General features: G+C 35.4%; 1 protein-coding gene across 10 annotated transcripts in view; it reads left to right on the top strand.

Moving 5' to 3' along the window:
- Rfx (regulatory transcription factor Rfx) overlaps window positions 1–19,520 on the top strand; it is a 342,716-nt gene that overhangs the window by 307,037 nt on the left and 16,159 nt on the right. For all 10 annotated transcript variants that reach the window (XM_081742843.1, XM_081742844.1, XM_081742841.1 and 7 more), the window contains 5 exons: window positions 5,847–5,993; window positions 7,856–7,977; window positions 13,127–13,248; window positions 15,360–15,457; window positions 17,457–17,612. In XM_081742843.1, coding sequence (XP_081598969.1) covers window positions 5,847–5,993; window positions 7,856–7,977; window positions 13,127–13,248; window positions 15,360–15,457; window positions 17,457–17,612 — 645 coding nt within the window. The remainder of the gene's footprint in view (window positions 1–5,846; window positions 5,994–7,855; window positions 7,978–13,126; window positions 13,249–15,359; window positions 15,458–17,456; window positions 17,613–19,520) is intronic.

Genomic DNA, 19,520 nt, shown 5'->3' with positions numbered 1-19,520 from the left:
AATTTTAGGTAACTCCACGTCATTTTAAATAGTTTGATACCTGGGTGGTATATATTATTAATGAGAACATGAAGTGTGGTCATGAAATGAAAGCAAGAATAGAACTGGCAAAAGAAGCGTTAAGTAGAAAAAAAGTCTGTTTTGTGAGTCCTTGAATAAAGAGTTAAGAAAAAAAGACTCGTAAAACATTCTGGGTGAATATTGTACTGTAAAGGGGCAGAGAACATGAAGATTACGCAGAAGCAATTTAAAATGATCAGATGATTTCGAAGTGTGAACATGAAGAAGAATAGTAAGAATTCGAACGGAAAACGGATGAGAAAGTGTTAGAAATAGTAGGGGATCTAATTTTAGATGTAATTAGAAAGAGAAACTGATTAACATATTGGCTGAGAACAAACTGTGACATGAGAAACATGCTAGAAGATATGGAGGGGAAGAAAGGAAGAGGACGAAAGAGCTAATGGACGCTGTTAAAATTCGTTTGTGAAATCGATGAGGTTACCTGAAGACTCTCGTGCATCAACTTCTCAGTTTACAGCAAGTGGCCTATCAATAATAACACAACATCCATAGTGATGATGATGATCTTAAATCATACTATACACAGGTGACTTTTTTTCACTTCTCAGGTGGATGTAAAGAGGATTTGATTTTAGTCTTCCTCTCTGATGATGATGATTTGGAGTTTAACGTCCCGTTCAGCAGCGAGGCCATATGAGACGTGGACCTACTGATTAACGTGGAATCCGAACCACATGAGCTCCCGCCGGGAATCGAACCCTAGTCTTCCTCTAGTCTATTGATAGAGTTAACAGTAATTTTCCGACTTACTGGTAACGTGGATGCATTCAGTTTGAAAGAATTTGTGCTATATTTATAATAGTTTAATTTTAGGTCATGTATCAGTAATTACCAAACAAAATCCGTTTATCAGATTTCTTCCCGATAGTTTATTTTCAATTTACGTATGCATTGTGAAGATAGTAAGTACGAATATTAAGTCTTATAGATAGAGACGAAACTTCTTCGCGCATTAATTATCACAATTTTCGCATTTATGTCGCATTTATTTTTTTAAAAATGTAGCACAAATTTTTCTTAAAAGCATTATGGTACTTGTAAACAGTATATTTTTGGTAGTAAGATATATATATAATACAAAAATAAGGATATGCCTTGATTAAATGCACATTCTAGCTAATATATTCACTGAAGTATAGAAATTAATTCAAACATTTAAACACTTCCTCTAACCTCATCCTTAGTTATAGGATAACATGCAACAAGACATTACCAATTCTTCTTTTAAATTTGTTCTCCTATTAGTAACAATCATATTATACTTCGAAAAGAATCTCTCGGCATCAACACTCGAGACTGTTAACCATATTGACGTAACAAGCTAACAGCAAAAGAAAGACCTGTGGTTAACTTTTAAACTGTTTAAAAGTGATATAGTGTCAACTTCCTTATCCTCACTGTTGAGAACTTCAATAACCATACTATTAAATTCACGGTAAGCAATCAACAGATCATGAACATTTCCACCACAAAATACAGTCAACGATTTAAGCAATAGTTCAGTTTTGTTGATGTCTAGATCTTTATGAAGTGAAACAGTTTCTGGATCAAATAACTCGCAGAGCTTTTCGTAAACTCTTTAAGCAGAATTGTCGTCACTTGCTTGCGTGTAATTTTGCAGCTTCGTCAATACTTTTGACACGCAGGTTTTCAACTTAACTTCAACTTCAGGCTGGTGAGAAGCACTACTCTTTTTAATTAACCCTACAGTAGCAGGCCCAAATTTTCCTGCTTGAGTAATCTAATTTATTTCGTAAGTTTTTCGTTTTCCCACGATAAGGTGAGCATAATGGTAGTTGGACACTTCTACTTCTTTAATCAGTTGAGCAACAGCATTTCCATGTTCACTGACAAATCCTGCATGCACTTGAACCTCAAACTTGCCTTTTTTTGTTACTGCTAAAATTTTCTAGCCACTGACTTGAACTTTAACAATATTGGAAGTTCACTTTTTAGTTATTATTAGCAAAAATTAGCATGGGTTCCACTTTTTCGTTTTCATTCATATTTATCGCAAGTAATGCCAATATAAACGTGATTTCTGGCTTTAAAACGAAAAGTTTGAGGTTTCCTGAAACATACACGCATTCTTTTAACGTTTCGCACATATCGCACTAGCGAAAAAAAGTTTCGTCTCTACTTATAGAGGGTGTAAATTGTACTCATTACAATAGATGATCATTTCTTCTGAAGCCTCAGGGTTCTTACAAATCTGGAAAACAGGGAAAAGTCAAGGAAAGTGAAACGAAGGTCAAACGTCAGGGAAAATGGTTCTTAACCTGGAAATCAGGGAAAATTGGTGATTTTTCTCAGGCAATGAAACTATTGTCCGTCTTACCTATTTGGTAAGATAAGCCAATAATTCAGTCATTATTTGTTGAAAGAAGCACTACAAATAAATGATTTTCGTTGAGTTTTAGGAGTCGTATTTATAATATGGAAACTTGTTAAGTAAAGTAGTTACTACTTCATGTTCTTCGTTTCTCCTTGTTTTATTTTCTCATTTTATTGAATTCGAAGAAATATTGAGAAATTCCATTAAAGTATTGAATTTCGTTTGTTTACTAAGTTTTTAGGAGTGCGTCTTATTTTCTTCGAAATTAAATAGAAGCAATTTGTTGACATTTAAGAATTCTTCAGTTACAGCTGCTCATTGCGGAGAAGAGTCGCCATTTTTTTTTTTTTTTTTTTTTTTTAAACAAAGAAATTTAACGTTACTGTGTAATATTATTTGATGATTCTTATAAAGTTGATTCACTAGCTCAAATAGCAATTTTGTGGTTAGCTTACACTGGTTTGCTTGTCTACTATTATTAGCCTTTTGTATGGCTCTGTGTCTACTGTAGTGTTGCAAACGGAAAGTTGCTGATCTTTTGCAGCACACAGGTTGAGAATCACTGGCCCAAGTCTTTATTTAGCTTTTACAGGCATTCATCAAAGACGTAATTATTAAATAAACTGATAATATGCGATTTAATAATGAAATACTAACCTTGACGTCCACTTACTACTCACACTTTTAATTTATTTGTATACTGTGTATTTCTTAATTTATTCGTTATTTGATTAACTCAAAATCGACATTCAAAAGCTTTCTGAAACAAACAAACAAAAACTAACATATTTGTGTTTAAATTAGTTTCGGATTTTATCAAGTGTGGATAGAAGGCCACAGGAAAGCACTCCGATGCTCTGTTAGTTTTGAAAGGCGTTGCTAGTCCTTCATTCGATTAAAGAAAAAAAAAAAATTCTTTAAGATAAGACGGACTGAAGAAACTATTTTAAACTCAGGATTTTAGTTTTACAACCGTAGTCTACGTAAAAAGTGAATGCAGAGTCGTTTTTATAGAGAAAAGTCATCAAAATGTAGGTTTCATAGGATTGTAGTTAATGTTATATTTTAAAGTGTAATAACTGATACTAAAAATCGTAGAACGTACGGCGAAAAATACATGATGTAATTTCGATAACTCGAGTCCACGTTAACATTATGGGCACGCGCTTAAAATAATGGAGTTCCTCAAACCAAAGACACATACAGGAGATAACGCAAAAAGATTTACAGTTGTGTTTTGCTGTGAACCAAGTTTAATAGTTTTTTCTAAGAACTGAAAATTTACCGTTATGTGAGTCTACGAATTAATGTAACTCTTCCTTAATAATCACATACCAATGATCACAAGCAGTCGTCGAAACGTATGCGAATAAATTAGTAAATATTGATGAATAATGGATTCCAAAATGAATATTTCATTAGCAAAGACTTATCATATTGCAGTTTTGTGTTGAAGAGTCCCGATTATAAACATGAGATAGTAACAAAGTTAACACAAGAAGGAGGGCAACACATGAATCTACTTGCGATTGCAAAGAACAGTGATATTTCTGGATTATAAGACCGAGTGATGTGAGAAATTTGAGGATTGTGGCAGTCGAACTTGTGTAACAATATACATGGGCACACTTGCTATTTCTGTGAACTGCAAGTCATAGCAGAGAGTTAACATCAGATTAAGCAAATCTGGAACGGAGCCCTTTTAAATGATACGATACATGATGTACAGTAATTCGAGCTAGATGTTTTGAGCAGTACTCGCACTTTAAAAACAGCAAAATATCGCCTGAGAACAATGACAAAAACTGCTACGAATAATGTAACACACCATTTAAGAAGAAGCTTCAATTTGTTTGTTATGAGGCATTTATCACATTGGGTTGTTTTCTTTATTGATTTGAGATGTCATGTTTATGTGTTCAGTGCTCATGATAATATATGGGTTTAGGAAATTTGAACCAGTTAAAGGATAAGAGATTTGTAATATTCTAGGAGATAAAAGGCATCCATCTGTGTATGTACGATTACCCGTAAAAATAATAAAGAATATTGAGCTACCGAAGTATAAGCATTAAGTTTATTAGTGCTACTGTAGAATGATATACAATCGTCTCGTAATTTAGTTGTCCCACGATTAATTATAATAGTTACCGACGGGATAGTTAAATTAATCCTCTCTCAGCAAATCTTAGAATCCACACTGAGTACAAAAAAGTCACACGCCAGAATAAAATGAAGAAAATACAAATATATAGCAATACTGAGCTATATCAATATGTATTAAGCAATGCAAACCGTTCTTCTGTCTGTTCTGAACTTGATGGAAATCTGGTTCTTAGAATTCTAAACTCCGAGCAAAAGGCGCAAGTGTTGAACTCGTTCAGGCATCCATTGCTAAAGCATCTGAGGAAGGATATTCTGTTTAAAAGATGTAAAGTGAGGACAATTGTATACCTCTTCACAACAGTGCACCAGATCACAGAATGTTGAAAATAATTAGGACGGATCTGTAAAAGTAGTCAGGAAATCATGTGCCTTCCCAGTCAATACGAAGAAAAATACTTTTAAAACAATTATAGTTATTTATTCCTGTATATAGAAAAAGAACGATCTAACAAAATTTTTAGTTATTTTAATATGGAGTGTGCAGCCCTGATTGATGTCAATGAGAGATTTGGCAACATAGCATAAGTCATGATACTTCATGATAACAATCTATTAACGTGTTCTGGCTTAGCTCTTTCTCTCGGTCGCCTGCCTCACAGAACAGTCCTTTGAACACCTGCCATTACGCAATGTAATCACATTTTAAATGTTACGGAAGAAACTTTTTCTACCTGTACCTCCTTACGGTGAACGGGAGAAGAAGAAAATACAGTGGAGCCTGTCAGATTCGTGCAGACGCACCATCCACACAATTAATGTAGAAGAGGTTTTCGGCTTCTTGCAGAACAAAGACTGACACACATTGTTTCAGGGACGAGAGGGACTCTGCAGTAGATGTGCGTGGTTTGTGGTACTTTGAGGTGGGAATCTTTGGTGCAGTATCGTACATTCCTTGGTGCATGTATCCCGGGTTTGATTTTAGTTGATGATTCATAAAATAAAACTTATTTAGCCTGTAGGACAGTACTTTAGCAGCTTGTATTCTCCTGCCCCCACTTTAAGAGTCATTCACTAACTTACCCTTCTTTTCTCCATATGATTGCTCAAAATCTGTTTAATTAGGATGTTGGTTGAACACTATGCCTTGTCTTGGTTTAAGACTTGAAACCACGTCAGATACATGACACATATATTATCTGTTCCGTTTCTTAAATAACTGTTTAAACAGATGGAAACTTTGATTTATGTTCTCTGGTCAAAGCTGTAACGTAAGTTGATAATTCAGTGGCATTTTAATCTTTTTCTTTTACTTGCGTTGTAGAACTCCCAACATCATCAGTACCTTGGTGATGCTACAGGAGCGATTCCTAATTTCCCAGACATTGACTTCTCTGGTCTTAATTTACCTGATGATATTATCCTAGAAGACGTAGATACATTCCGAAGTTTGTATCGAGAACATTGTGAGGTAAGGAGCTTTCTGTAGTTCTAACTGTTTGTTAATAGACAACCTTCAAGTTCATTATGTTTTTTATATTGTCAATACATGTTTGCATAATTGTTATGCATTTCTTATTTTAGTACGTTTCCGTAGGCATTTGTCCAAGAGAAACAAATATGTTTGTATAGTTTTAATGCTTGGCTTGTATATTATGCTGTGTGATGTATGAGAGATTGTAAATATAAAATATTTTGGTCTTAACAGTTTTGAAGTTAATGAACATTAACATTCAAACTATTGTATATTAAAACATTACTTAATGCTAATATTAGACGCATGTCAAATAGTTCAAGAGGCTTACTTCCTTTAAATGAAAATAAATCATGTGTTATAATCATCCTCAGTATGGTATCGTACACCCTTCAACTAATTAAATTATGAAATTTCTTCTGACTTGTAGAAAATGGATAATTACATACAGAGGTAAAAAAAAAAAAAACGTTTGAGTGCTTGAAACACACTGTACCATAGAAAAGTATGCCTTCTGTACTCCTTAAACAAAAGTCAATAGTTACGTGATCATATTAAAAATTCGCGCACATAGCACGTGCGAAAATAAGAAAATGGCAAACGGTGTTTGTTTTTTTAAACTTGCACTAGTACAATAAATACGCACTAAAAACAGAAACATTTTTTACATATGCCAAACATAAATTATCAATATTTACTTATTTACAATAATATTGTTAGATCATTGTGAAGACGATATAAAAGTAGAAGATAAGAGTAACAAGGAAAGAATAGAAATAGAGTAAATATTTCTTCAAGATATTTTCTTTTCTTCTAATCTATTAAGCGTCTGTAGAAAATAAACTCACTAGTCTGTTTTGCTATTTATTTATAATAACAACAATACTATATTGAAAAAAATCCATCTTCTGTGTAATAATGCTTAAGATGATCATGTAAGGATTTGTAAACTTTACCTTTTATTTACTGCATCTAATATTTAAAATACTATTGATTGGATTGTTACGGTGTTCCCTGACACATTCTTCAGTAGATCTGGGCAACCCACATGGAACTCCTTTCACCTCGTAGAATTTTATCTTGCACGATTTCTTGTGTGCACAATAAACAGTAATAAGGTCACAAAGTATCGTTTGAAAGTGAGCAGAATTTTTGGAAATTAGCTCAAAATTACATCTTCATAAAAACCTTATGTATAAGTTTTCACAGCAATGAGACTTCCAACGAAGGGGATTCTAGAACAAGGAATTTATATTATCATTATTATTATTTCAACATTGTTTACCGTACACACGGAATAGTCCAAGAGGAAAGTCTGAAAAAGTGAGGTGAGTTCCCCAGATCTGCTAAGGAAGGTGTCAAGAAACACCGAAATATTACAGTTCATAGCACTTTAAATATTTTAAACTCAATAAGAAGTAAATGCTAAGATGTATATAATATATATGTTTGTGTGCGTGTTTTCTTTTTTATAGTATTTCCTGTTGTGTGTTAATATTATTGCTATTTTTGACGTACTTCTGTAGATATATGTTTTATATTTGTTTTTGTTTTTATTCTTTTAACATTTTTACGCTTCATCGTAATGTTATTTTATTTGTTTTGTTTCAGTGCCATATTTGTGATGTGTTATACTTGAGCATAACTTTTTAAAGTTTTATTTCCAATTTTTAATGCATATAATGTGTCGGCAGTTGGCCATATCGCGACGGGGACAAATAATCTCGCTGCTGACGTCCCATTAAACAACAAGAAGTAATGGCATGTGTCGCATTCGTGCATGTAGCATATTGACTTTCGTATAGGTTTAGTTTATCGATAATATATAATACTATTAGTGTCTCTCTCTTTTATTGCAGGCCGTTCTTGATGCAGTTATAAATCTACAATTTAGCACAGTAGAAACACTGTGGAGAGAGTTTTGGAGGAGTCAGGATAATAATAATGGAGACGAGTGTGAGGAAGAAAAGTACTTCTCGAAGTAAGTAAATTCCTTTGCAATTAAACTAATTCTGAGATCTTGAATATACGAAAGAGATCACGTGTAATGGATAATATTTCAACTTAGAAAATATACTCAATTTATTTTCCATTCAATGATTTGGATTTTTAGAACTGAATATAAATTATCCAACTGACGTAGTTTTGTTGTGCGGATGAATTATTTATCCAGATCATGCAGTCAATAATATATATATATATATATATATATATATATATATATATATATATATATATATATATATATATATATATATATATATATATATATATATATATATATATATATACAGGGTGGGCCATTTTAATTAATCCACGGAAATATCTGAAAAATGATAAAACATAGAAGAAATGTTTGAAGTACACGTTATATATTGCTAAGGGGGAAAACCATTTCCGCCAAAAGTACCCCTCTCCACCCCACGGAAATGGGGGTAACGGGGGGTAACTTTGAAATGTCAAATGGGAACATACCTCGTTCGAAAGGTCTTGGAAAACTAAGTAACGCTGTACCAAAATTTGTTTCATATGGAGCACCCGTTTCAAAATGGCCGCCATGATATAGTTCGGAAACTCCAGTAGCCGTAGTATGAAAACCATGGGAGGTAAATGAATGGAACAAAATTGAAATACGTAAATATCATAGGGCATATCGTATGATGTGACCCCTGCGATCCCAGCGGCTTCCCTGAAGGGATCTTGTGAGCTAACTTCAAAATTTCAATTTTCGACCGGACAACGGTTCGGGCGTACGCTTGACCTACCCAATGCTGTTTGGAAGGCAGATTTCAGGGATAGAGAATTAGTGCACTCAGTTAATGCGGATGGCCACAGTCAAAGGCGCCCATAAGGGGGGCAAGGGGGCTCTCGCCCCCCTAGAGGAAATTGTGCTTCGGAATATCGAAAACTCAATAGAATTTTTAGAATAGCTACAGCAAAATTTGAAACTATATTTGAAATGTCGCTTTTTCTTGCCTCCCTTGGAAACCACAACATGGGCGCCCTTGGCCACAGTTACATTTTGATTAACTATTAGCACTCATGTCACATTGTGAGCTTGAGGAACGAAACAGTGTGTACGTATATCTCCGAAATGCTTTCCTAATAACCAGCACGCATTGCATAAAAGTTTCTGTGGCGACGGAGATTAGCAAATTCACACGTTTGTAAGTTCCAGCAACTGCATTATTCGACAACTTCTTTCGTATAATGTTCCTTCTGTTTTCGCATCAAATCATACTTAGCCAAACAGATATGCGTTACCATTCAAATAAAATTTCACCTTTTTTTAATCACTACAGCGTCATCCTTACAAACAAATGGTTCAACCACACCATACCTATTTGTAAGGTGGCCTTAATTTTCGAATTAAAGTAGAGTTCTCATTTGAACTTTCACTGTTACTTTCCACCCCACTCACATACAGAGCACAGGAAAAGATTATTTTGCAGGACTTGGATATCTCTCTATACATTATGGCAATTTTACTCTAACATTTTTATCCCTGTTGTATCATTCTCGAGCCTTGGAACGCCTCCGTGGTTTTCCTATTTAATTTTCGTTATTTTCATTTATCTTTACCCGTATTCATACTATGGGCACTAGACGTTTTCTTAGACATATTCACCATGTCTTGGCGATCATTTTGAAAACAGTGTCTCATGTCGAAAATATTCTTACAGAAGCTGTTTGATATTCATTTGTCTATGTAACATGATGTTACTCGCTTCAAGTTGCTATTTGAAATTTTCAAGTTGGCCCCGAATACCTTTCAGTGGAGTCACCCCGACAACACCTCTCGATGTGCCTTACGTCAGTTACCTACTCCAGTTTTTCTTCTGTTGATTTATCTCCAATCGCTTTCATACTACGGATACTAAACCTTTTCTCTGACACTGGTACTATGTTTCGGCGGCCTTTTGAGAACACTGCCATTTCACCTCAATCGTTTTCTCCTGCAAGATGTTTGATTTTGCAAGATTTATCGAACGAGGTACCACTCGACTCATGTTACTATTTGAAATCTTGAAGTTAGCCCCCAAGACCCCTTCAGGGAGGCCACTGGGATCACAGGGACCACACCATTCGATATGCCCTATGATATTTACGTATTTCAATTTTGTTCCATTCATTTACCTCCCATGGTTTTCATACTACGGCTACTGGAGTTTCCGAACTATATCATGGCGGCCATTTTGAAACTGGTGCTCCATATGAAACAAATTTTGGTACAGCGTTACTTAGTTTTCCAAGACCTTTCGAACGAGGTATTACTCGACCCATGTTCCCATTTGACATTTCAAAGTTACCCCCCGTTACCCCCATTTCCGTGGGGTGGAGAGGGGTACTTTTGGCGGAAATGATTTTCCCCCTTAGCAATATATAACGTGTACTTCAAACATTTCTTCTATGTTTTATCATTTTTCAGATATTTCCGTGGATTAATTAAAATGGCCCACCCTGTATATATATATATATATATATACAGAAGGTTGTAGAAGAGAAATAAAGCAGGAAAAGCGGAAATGAAACCATATTTACTTTAAAAATGGGGATGATTTGTCTGTGAAACGAATATTATAAAGCTTAATAAAACTTTGCGTGGAAGTAGTAGTATTTCGTTTCAAGGATAAATTCTTGTCACTTCCTACTTCCAAACTTAGCTATGTATATTCACTTAGACTATTCTTGGTATGTGGGCCATCCGGAAAGTGGTACCCGTTTGCGCCACATGAAGCGCTGACAACTCGGCGAGCCGCTGAGCAAGGTCAGACCGCGTCAGTGGCTTGTCTGCCTGCTCTGTGCGAGGTTGCGTGACGCTAGCAGTGCCTGTGTTCTGTCTGTGCTCGTTTATAATGATTAAACGAATTGAGAACCCCGCCAGTTTTGAAGTGAGGGACGTGATTAAATTTCTTAATGTACGAAACGTTCGACCTTGTGAAATTCATCGCCAATTAAAGGATGTGTATGGAGACAATGATATGGACGAGTCGTCTGTTCGGCACTGGTGTCGCAACTTCAACCTGGGGAGGGGGAGTACACACGACGAGGAGCGTCCAGGGAGACCATCTGTCATTACAGACGAACTGCTGAGGTCAGTAGACGAATGCGTGAGAAACGATCGGCGCGTCACAATTGATGAACTCTGTGAACAATTTCCTAATGTGTCTCGAACAATTGTTCATGAAATTGTCAAAGACCATCTGCATTATTCAAAAATCTGTGCGTATGGCTGCAGCACTAACGTTTCTGGGACGTTATTCCGATGAAGGAGACTCTTTCCTGAATCGCATCATTAAAGGGGACGAAACATGGGTTTGTTATGCATCACCTGAGAGTAAACGACAGTCCTGGAGTGGCATCACGCTCATTCACTAACCAAACCAAAAAAAAAAAAAAAAAAATCAAGACAGTTCCACCCACCAGGAAACTCATGGCAACCATATTCTGGGATCGACGAGGTGTACTGCTCATTGATTTTATGGCCCGTGGAGACCCAATTAATGCTAATGCGTATTGTGAAACATTAAGGAAATTACGGCGGGCAATACAAAATCGACGGCGAGGTCTGTTGTCTACAGGCGTCATTCTCCTTCATGACAATGCCAGATCCCATGCAGCTGCGAAAAGACAACAACTTCTGCAGCAATTCAAGTGGGAAACCTTCGACCATCCACAGTATAACCCGGACTTGGCCTCTTCGGATTTTCATCTCTTTACGAAGCTTAAAGACTTTCTGGCGGGAAAAAAGATTTGACAGCGATGAAGAACTTAAACGAGGCGTGACTACGTATCTCAATACGCTGGCGGCGGAGGACTATGACGCTGGAATACAAAAACTCGTCACACGGTATGACAAATGCCTCAATTTGCTTGGTGATTATGTGGAGAAGTAGTGTAAAGTATGCTCTTTCCAATAAAAATGTGTATATTTGTTAATATGTACTACTGTGTCTTTATTGCACAAACGAATACCACTTTCCGGATGGCCCTCGTATATGTCATTTAGTAAGTACCGAAATTTTGAATGCAAACTTTCACCTTCCAGAGCGATGTGTTCTTAAAGTATCTACAACAAATTCATTGCATCACACAACATTCATCGTTGTGATGTAGAAGCATTAAAACAAAGAACATTTTTTCCAATCTTTGCACATAAAACAAGAAGTCTTGAGCAAGCGAGTGAGTGAGTGACTGAAATTTTTCTGCCACGTGTAATTATGGAAACTCATATAGAATGACTCCGTTCGTTTATAATGTTGACGGATACCAGATCAAAAACTGTAACAGAGGGCAAAATAGTTTTTAATGTGAACTCATTGTCACAAGAATAGCTTCTGTCTTCATCTTTATCCCTCTATGAAACTGAATATGGAAAATTAACCAAAACATAACTAGTTTCACCTTAAAAAAAAAAAAAAAAAAAAAAAAAAAAAAAAAAAAAAAAAAAAAACTTGTTGTTTACAATATGGTGTCGCTAACACTCTCGCCTTTGGTTCGAGTGGTCCCAGGTTCGATTCCTGATGGGGTCACTCGGTCGAGAATGTGTAATAGTCTTTTCAGGCCAGCCATTCTAAGTGAGTTTTTCCTGGGTTTTCCTCATATTAGGCAAATGTCGGGATAGTACCTGACATACAGGTTCCAGACCGCTTCCTCCCTTGCCCTTTCCATGGATATCGTGCTCGCTGAAGGACGTCATTTCCAATACATGACGGGCTTAAGGCCGATGCTGATAATGCCCTGAAATATATATATATATATAATATAGCTGTTTTGTAAGTATTCTCTTTATAACCTGTATTGGCTATATGTTTCAAGTTCCTTGATTTGAATCGAACATTCAAAATACATAGAAATACTAGAACGTCAGGCGGATAAGACATATTGAATTCGAATTTTCTGCCTTGCTGCGTTTTATAGTTATGGCATGGACTTTGATTGCTATCCTCACATCAGTTGAATGTTTGAATTCAAATTCTTTTGGAGCATTAGACACGTTAATCTCCATTTCGAATAGTAGTATGAAAATTTGGTTGTTAGTATATGACTGACAAGTTTCCCTGTTGGGGAAAGAATTCTGTAAACACTGTATTAAATATGTTTTTTTTTCTTCTTCTTTCTTTTTTCAGGACTAAATTGTACCTGTTATGTAAATACGAACCAGTTCAACAGTTCATACGACGTGCAGATTATCATTTTTATCAGAATCTAGTCGAAGTCCTCATTCCAGACGTACTGAGACCCATTCCTAGTAAGTTTTAATATCTAACTCAACAAGAATATTAGATATTTGAGTGTTATATTGAGGAAAGAAAGAAAATAAAAGTAAGTTGAAATATATTATTATTTTTTTATGAGATAGGTGAAATGTTTCGTAGTAAATTTGCACATAGTTCATCTGTAACTTGCTTCTACGAAACAGTGAGTATATAGCTCAAAAATTCATCTTCTCTGGCACAATGGGTCTTCCCAATATACCTAATCTGGCCATAAATACTGTTACAAAGGGAAAAGTGAAAAACAGCAATATAATAAAATGTAATTTAAAATACATAAAGAATGCAAAGCAGGTTGACAACAGTTTGCACCAATCATATTTAAAGAAGTCCGCCGTTAGCATACATTGTTTTCGGAGGAAATGTCACCACTGCAGCCAGTAAAGAGCACTTCGTATTGTTAACTATGGAGTGGCGCTTCTTACATTAGAAGCAATACCTGCCAAACACTGCCCACAGTGCAATTTAGGGAATTAAGATCACAGCTACTAGAGGGCCTATCATACTGTAACCACTCCTGTGTTGATATCACTGTAGGGGTAGGAGCAGAATCTTGTCGGAAAATCAATTGAGATATTTTGTACAGGGTAGAGGTGAAGTTTTTCCCTGTAGTCTCCAGCATAGTGTTTGGGACAGCAACCACCGGTTTTCACGCTTTTCTGACAAAGATGCAGACGTGTGGTGGCAGCGTAGCTCACTCTCTACCACACCATGACTGATGCAGAATAATATCCTCTCTGGATTTTTGGAACCTCGTCCCTGGCTTTCCGAGATAATGAGGCATACACTTACCATTTCAGCGATTGAAACTTTCTTCGATGGTGAACAGTGGTGTCTCATCGGTGAAGAGAATCTGTCTGTGCCCATTATTTGCGTACCACTGAAGCAGATGTTTACACTTACGCTTCCTAGGGTGTTTACAGTTACGCTTCCTTTGTGCCTTCAGACACGACGTCAGAAAGTGTCCTGTGATTATCGGTAAGCTCGAAGACCAAGATCGTCCCTGACTGCCCTGGACATCGTTTACTTGGAGATGTTTAAATCACACGCCATCAATGCGTGTTTCCACATGGGATTTCTTCTCAGACTGACCGTCACTGCTTTGACAGCTTCTGGAGTCCTTGACCTTCGTGGACGACCTTCTTGCAAACGAACCCAGTATCAAAGTATCGCTGTATTGTCGGCACAAACATTCAGTTGATTTTAAGATTTTAAGCGTGTTAAAAATTTCATTCGCTGATTTTCCAACTCTGTGAAGCACTGCTACTCAATTCTGTTTTGTCTGTGTGGGTTATATATCTTCCTTTCTACACCAGCATTCACAATCAGTCCCCGCACGAACCATCACCAGTTCGTTCATTCACCTCACAGTGGAGAGTGTTGCAGCTCTGGAAGTTCGTAACAGTATTTGTAGCCAGACTAGGTGGTACCTGTGTGTTGTATATAATCATCTTGTTCCTTTATCACAGAACACGCAAAGAAATTTATTCATACCTAAGATGTATCTTAAGCAGGTGTAAGTGTTTTCAAAACATTGAATTCTTGCCTCACAATACTACTTTCACGTTAACATATAAGATGTTAGTAAATTGGAAACTAAGGAGGATCTTTTGTCTCCTACTTAGACTGCCTGAGAAAGTGTTTTGGAGCTGTAGATCTCATTCTCTGAAAGAGCTTATATATATATCTTTTAATGATTTGACCGTTGTACAAAGTTTATCTTATAATATTTAAAATAAATATATCAGAGTTTTAAAATGTTCGTGCCGTAAATAGATCAGAATATCGTTGTGTGTGTATAATAATAATTGTGATATATTAATTATTCACATAATAAGGATGAGTTACATTTGTTAACATCGTAAACACAATTCGTTGTCCAGTTAAATCTTGACAGAATCTTGGAAGTTAGGATAAAATTATGTTTATGTAAAATAATATGAAATAAAGTTAGTTCATATTATTTTATATGCAAAAGTGTGCACAAGCAATTACGAAAACGTTATAAAGTGATTTGTATTTGAAAGTGTATTTTGTAGAATATACATATATAGTGTATATTTTTGGTTAATTTTTCATCATTCAGGCACACTTACGCAAGCGATTCGAAATTTTGCCAAAGGATTAGAAGGTTGGTTGACATCAGCAATGAGCGGTTGTCCAGAAGATATGATACAAATTAAGGTATGTTAATTTAAATTTGTTCTCGTGACTAGGGTCAGTAAGGTGAATGTTTATAACAGTCTAGTTTACAAATATGAGTAGAAATATATCTTTACATTAAGGATTTTAATTACAGAATTCTAAATTTATTCAATAGAACTTCTTAAAGTACTTCTGCTGGCTTTACGAGGTCTTTGATAAGTTCCTGGAATGATTCGTAGATGGCAGCACTAGTTTCAAATAGAGTACACTATCGGTCATTTTCTGTTATAATAATTGTTGCATTATTGTCTGGATCAGTAAATAATAGCTAAGTTAAAGTTAATTGCTGTGCATTTCTTTTTGTAAAATACAATTTTGAACACCAAGCATTAATATTTGGTGAAGATGGGTAGGAAGGCAACAGAAATACATGGTGTTATGAAAATTATTCTGAGGGACTCGACTCTGTCATTTTCAACAGTTAAAATATCTGAGTTTAAACGCTTCGAAGATGGTCCATGAAGTAGATTATCAAAATCTGATATTACAACAGATATAATTCAAAAAGTGCACGATATAATGCTTCAGGTTCACCGACTGAGTGTGAAGGTGAGTAGTACTGCAGAAGCCCAAGATATTTCAAGAGAATGAGTATTTCACATTTTGACCGAAGAATTGTGGTTAAGAAAACTGTCTGTAAGATGGATGTCGCGACTGCTGATGTATTTTGACCAAAAACGAATCAGAAATACATATAGGAACAATGTAGGCCGTTTTAAGGAAAATCGAACATGATTTTACGCGTTGATTCGTACTCATCGATTTAACATGAAAACTACACTGCATTCCAGAAACAAAACAACAGTCGAAATAATGGACACACCCCGAATCTCCATCTTCAAAGAAAGCCATGTTTATCCTTGAAATCTAGCGGAAAGATCATGTCTTCAGATTTTTGGGATGCAAAAGATCCATCAGGGCTGAATACTCTTCAAGGCGATTGAAGAAAAACTGACGATAAAAATCTTGAGTTTATCAAAGAAGAAACTGATCGTGCATCACGAGAATACTCGATTTTCATGCAGGTGGTTTTGCAGTGGTCAAAATCAATGAGTTGAGCTATGATTTGCTACCTCATCCGTCTTGTTCACCAGAGATGGCTCCATCAGATTTGTGCATCTTCCTGAAGCTGAAATAATTGGTTGGATGTACTTCAGCGGTCTTCAGAAGAACTTAAGCATTAGTGGAGGAGTATTTTGCAAGCCTGAAACAGTCTGTTTCCGCGATGGCATAAAGGCTTTAGGAACAAGTATTAGTATCAAAAGAGGAAGTGTTGAAAAAAATAAAACTTTCAAGAGAGAAATTAATGTTTTATACGTCAGTCTGAGAACTTCCCAAATGGCTCTTGTATATGAAATATACGTGTAACTTTAAAGCCAGAACTTGCCAAGAAACTTAAGGATCACAACTAATGAATGAATAAAATAGCAATAGAAAATGTATTGGAAAAGAAACAAGAGAAATCCTTAAACCATATGTTGTATGATTATCATGTCTAGAATGGAAGATTTTTTTTTTTCAATCATAAATATACACTCAGTAGCTTCCGTAAGCAGAAGCCTTCCTACGCACAAGCAAAAATAATCTTAAGTCAGCGATACGTCTCCCGTTATTAAGTTATTTTCCTTAAATATTTTAAGTGAAGTATCTTTTCAACATAGTGTGTTCAAAGTAACTGATTTACGAAATCAATTGTTATAAAAACTTCGAAACAATCATTAGTGACAATAAATTTACATCGTGTTTTTAAAAACAATTGTTCCCATTACCAAAACAAAATAAATTATTATTATTATTATTATTATTATTATTATTATTATTATTATTATTATTATTATTATTATTATTATTATTGTGTAAAAGGAAGTGCGTTTGAAATTGCCGATCCTTAGTTTCACATTATTGGTATAAAATCAGCAGTCAGAAATGAATTCCTTTTTGTGCTTGTGTTTATATATTAATATGGTTATATTCGCAGGTATCAGCAGTGAGTGCCTTTGCCCAGACCTTGCGGCGATATACTTCCCTTAACCATCTGGCTCAGGCTGCGCGTGCAGTGCTCCAGAATTCATCACAGATAAATCAAATGCTTGCTGATCTCAATCGTGTTGATTTTCATAACGTACAAGAACAGGTATTCACTTTAGTCGTGCTTTATTAAACTTAATTGTCTTATTTAAACCTTAACACTTAGAAAAGTTTTTCGTATATTAATAACATAAATAACATTCTTGACGTTCAGATTTTTACAGAATTATCTCAAAATTAGTGACTCGAATTTCGGTTTGTGACTCATCTCCCCGAAAGAAAGAAACTACTTAGGTGTGTATTGAAATCAGCTATTTTTATGATGAAATGGAAACGTTTAATTCGGTGTCTATGAGTGGTTATTAGTATATCTAATTGTAATCTCTTAATTGTCAGTACTCTGTAAAATCTATTTAAGTAACGTGGTCTATATTGACATGAAATCACAGACTGTTTTCAGCACATCATATCCGGCCATCCTGTCGATTTGCGGGTCCTGGAGCGAAAATAAATTCCAGAGCGAATGGTGTAGGTGAGAACTAAATATTTAACATGAATAAATTATTTTGCAGCAACTTTGACTTTTTCATGTTAGTGATGTCCAATAGAGCTGTCTTTAATGTTATCATTCGTGGTGTTACGAGTGCACTTTGCGACATTTGTAGTATATAATCGTAAAAAATGGCGTACAAAATAATAGTTCTTTTGAATTCTAAGAATGAATTAGAAATAATACTTTTTTTTTTTTACTAAGGGTTCTCTTTCCTTAAATGTACACAGGCCTCGGGTTCGATTCCTGGTGGAAGATCCTAAAAAATGTGAACGTATTACGGTAGTTCGGATTACACATTAAACTGTAGATCCACGTCTTGTATAGCCTCGTTGCTCAAAAGGGCTTAAGTCCAACTAATTCTTCCTTGTGTGGCACGTGGCCTGGGCAGCCACTTCACTTGTCCTTCCACTGGACGACATATCTTCAATCAGCAAGTCTGTTATGATATTTTTTTTTTTTTCTTTCTTGCTGCTAGACGCTTGAAAGAAGATAAACTTCGGAATGAATGAATGAATGAATGAAATGTGAAGAATGTAGTTTTCCTCCAAATAATCTGTACAACGAAATTTGTAGGCTGAAGAAGTGGATTATCGCTTTACGTTTAATCATCCGTTTTATTCAGTGTACAGGGTTTTGTTTTCAGACGTCAAACTAAAGACTTTACTTTTTATTAGTTTTAGAAATTAGCAGGATTCTAGGCATTAACCACAAAAATACTTTTACATTAAAAAAAAAAGTTCTGTCTATATCCTACTATTACAACAATTTGCTGACTAAAGAATTATGCTGTCATGCTTAAAAAACATTTGAAACGTTTTTCAGTAGTGAATAACTATCTATTACCAAAATAATCCAAAAGACCCTGTTTATTATTACCAAATGCCCTATATAGAATTTAGTTTCTTTTTAGTCCAATGGTTCGAAAAAAAAAAGTTTACTCTCAATCACTTCGTCCGACCAATTTGTGTGAAATTTTCACACTCATGCAGGTGAATACGATAGTGGAAATGCCTTTCTTAAATAATAAATAAATAAAAGTAATTTAATTAAATTTCTTCTTTTTCTTTTTACATTTTGAAATGGAATATTGAACAGAAGGTTCATTAGTTTGTATCCGACTTATTTGGCAACGTTACTGTCACATGTATAATTGCAGCAGAACGATGATACCAGCGTCATTATCAGGTGGTATATCATCATGCAAGGGTCGGAATGTCGTGCTAGTGAAGTGACAGCGAAAGTGAACTTTTACATTGGGAAAAGTATAATATGCCTCTTTTCCACGTATATTTTTCGTGCATCTGAAAGATGTTTAAACCATTGGAGTAACCACAATTACAGATATCGTGGTCAGGCAAATGTAAATGAAGTTATTCAGGAACATTCGCCACCAAATGGGCCCTTTGAGGTTATCAACAAAACTTTCGCGTGAGGCTTCATGGAATTGGACTGTTGCGTCAG

The sequence above is a fragment of the Thermobia domestica genome, chromosome 16 (assembly GCF_964235325.1).
Source record: "Thermobia domestica chromosome 16, izTheDome1.hap1.1, whole genome shotgun sequence".
Classification (NCBI taxonomy): Eukaryota; Metazoa; Arthropoda; class Insecta; order Zygentoma; family Lepismatidae; genus Thermobia; species Thermobia domestica.
Note: the sequence above shows the minus strand (reverse complement) of the source record. Positions and strands in the feature narration are given on the sequence as shown.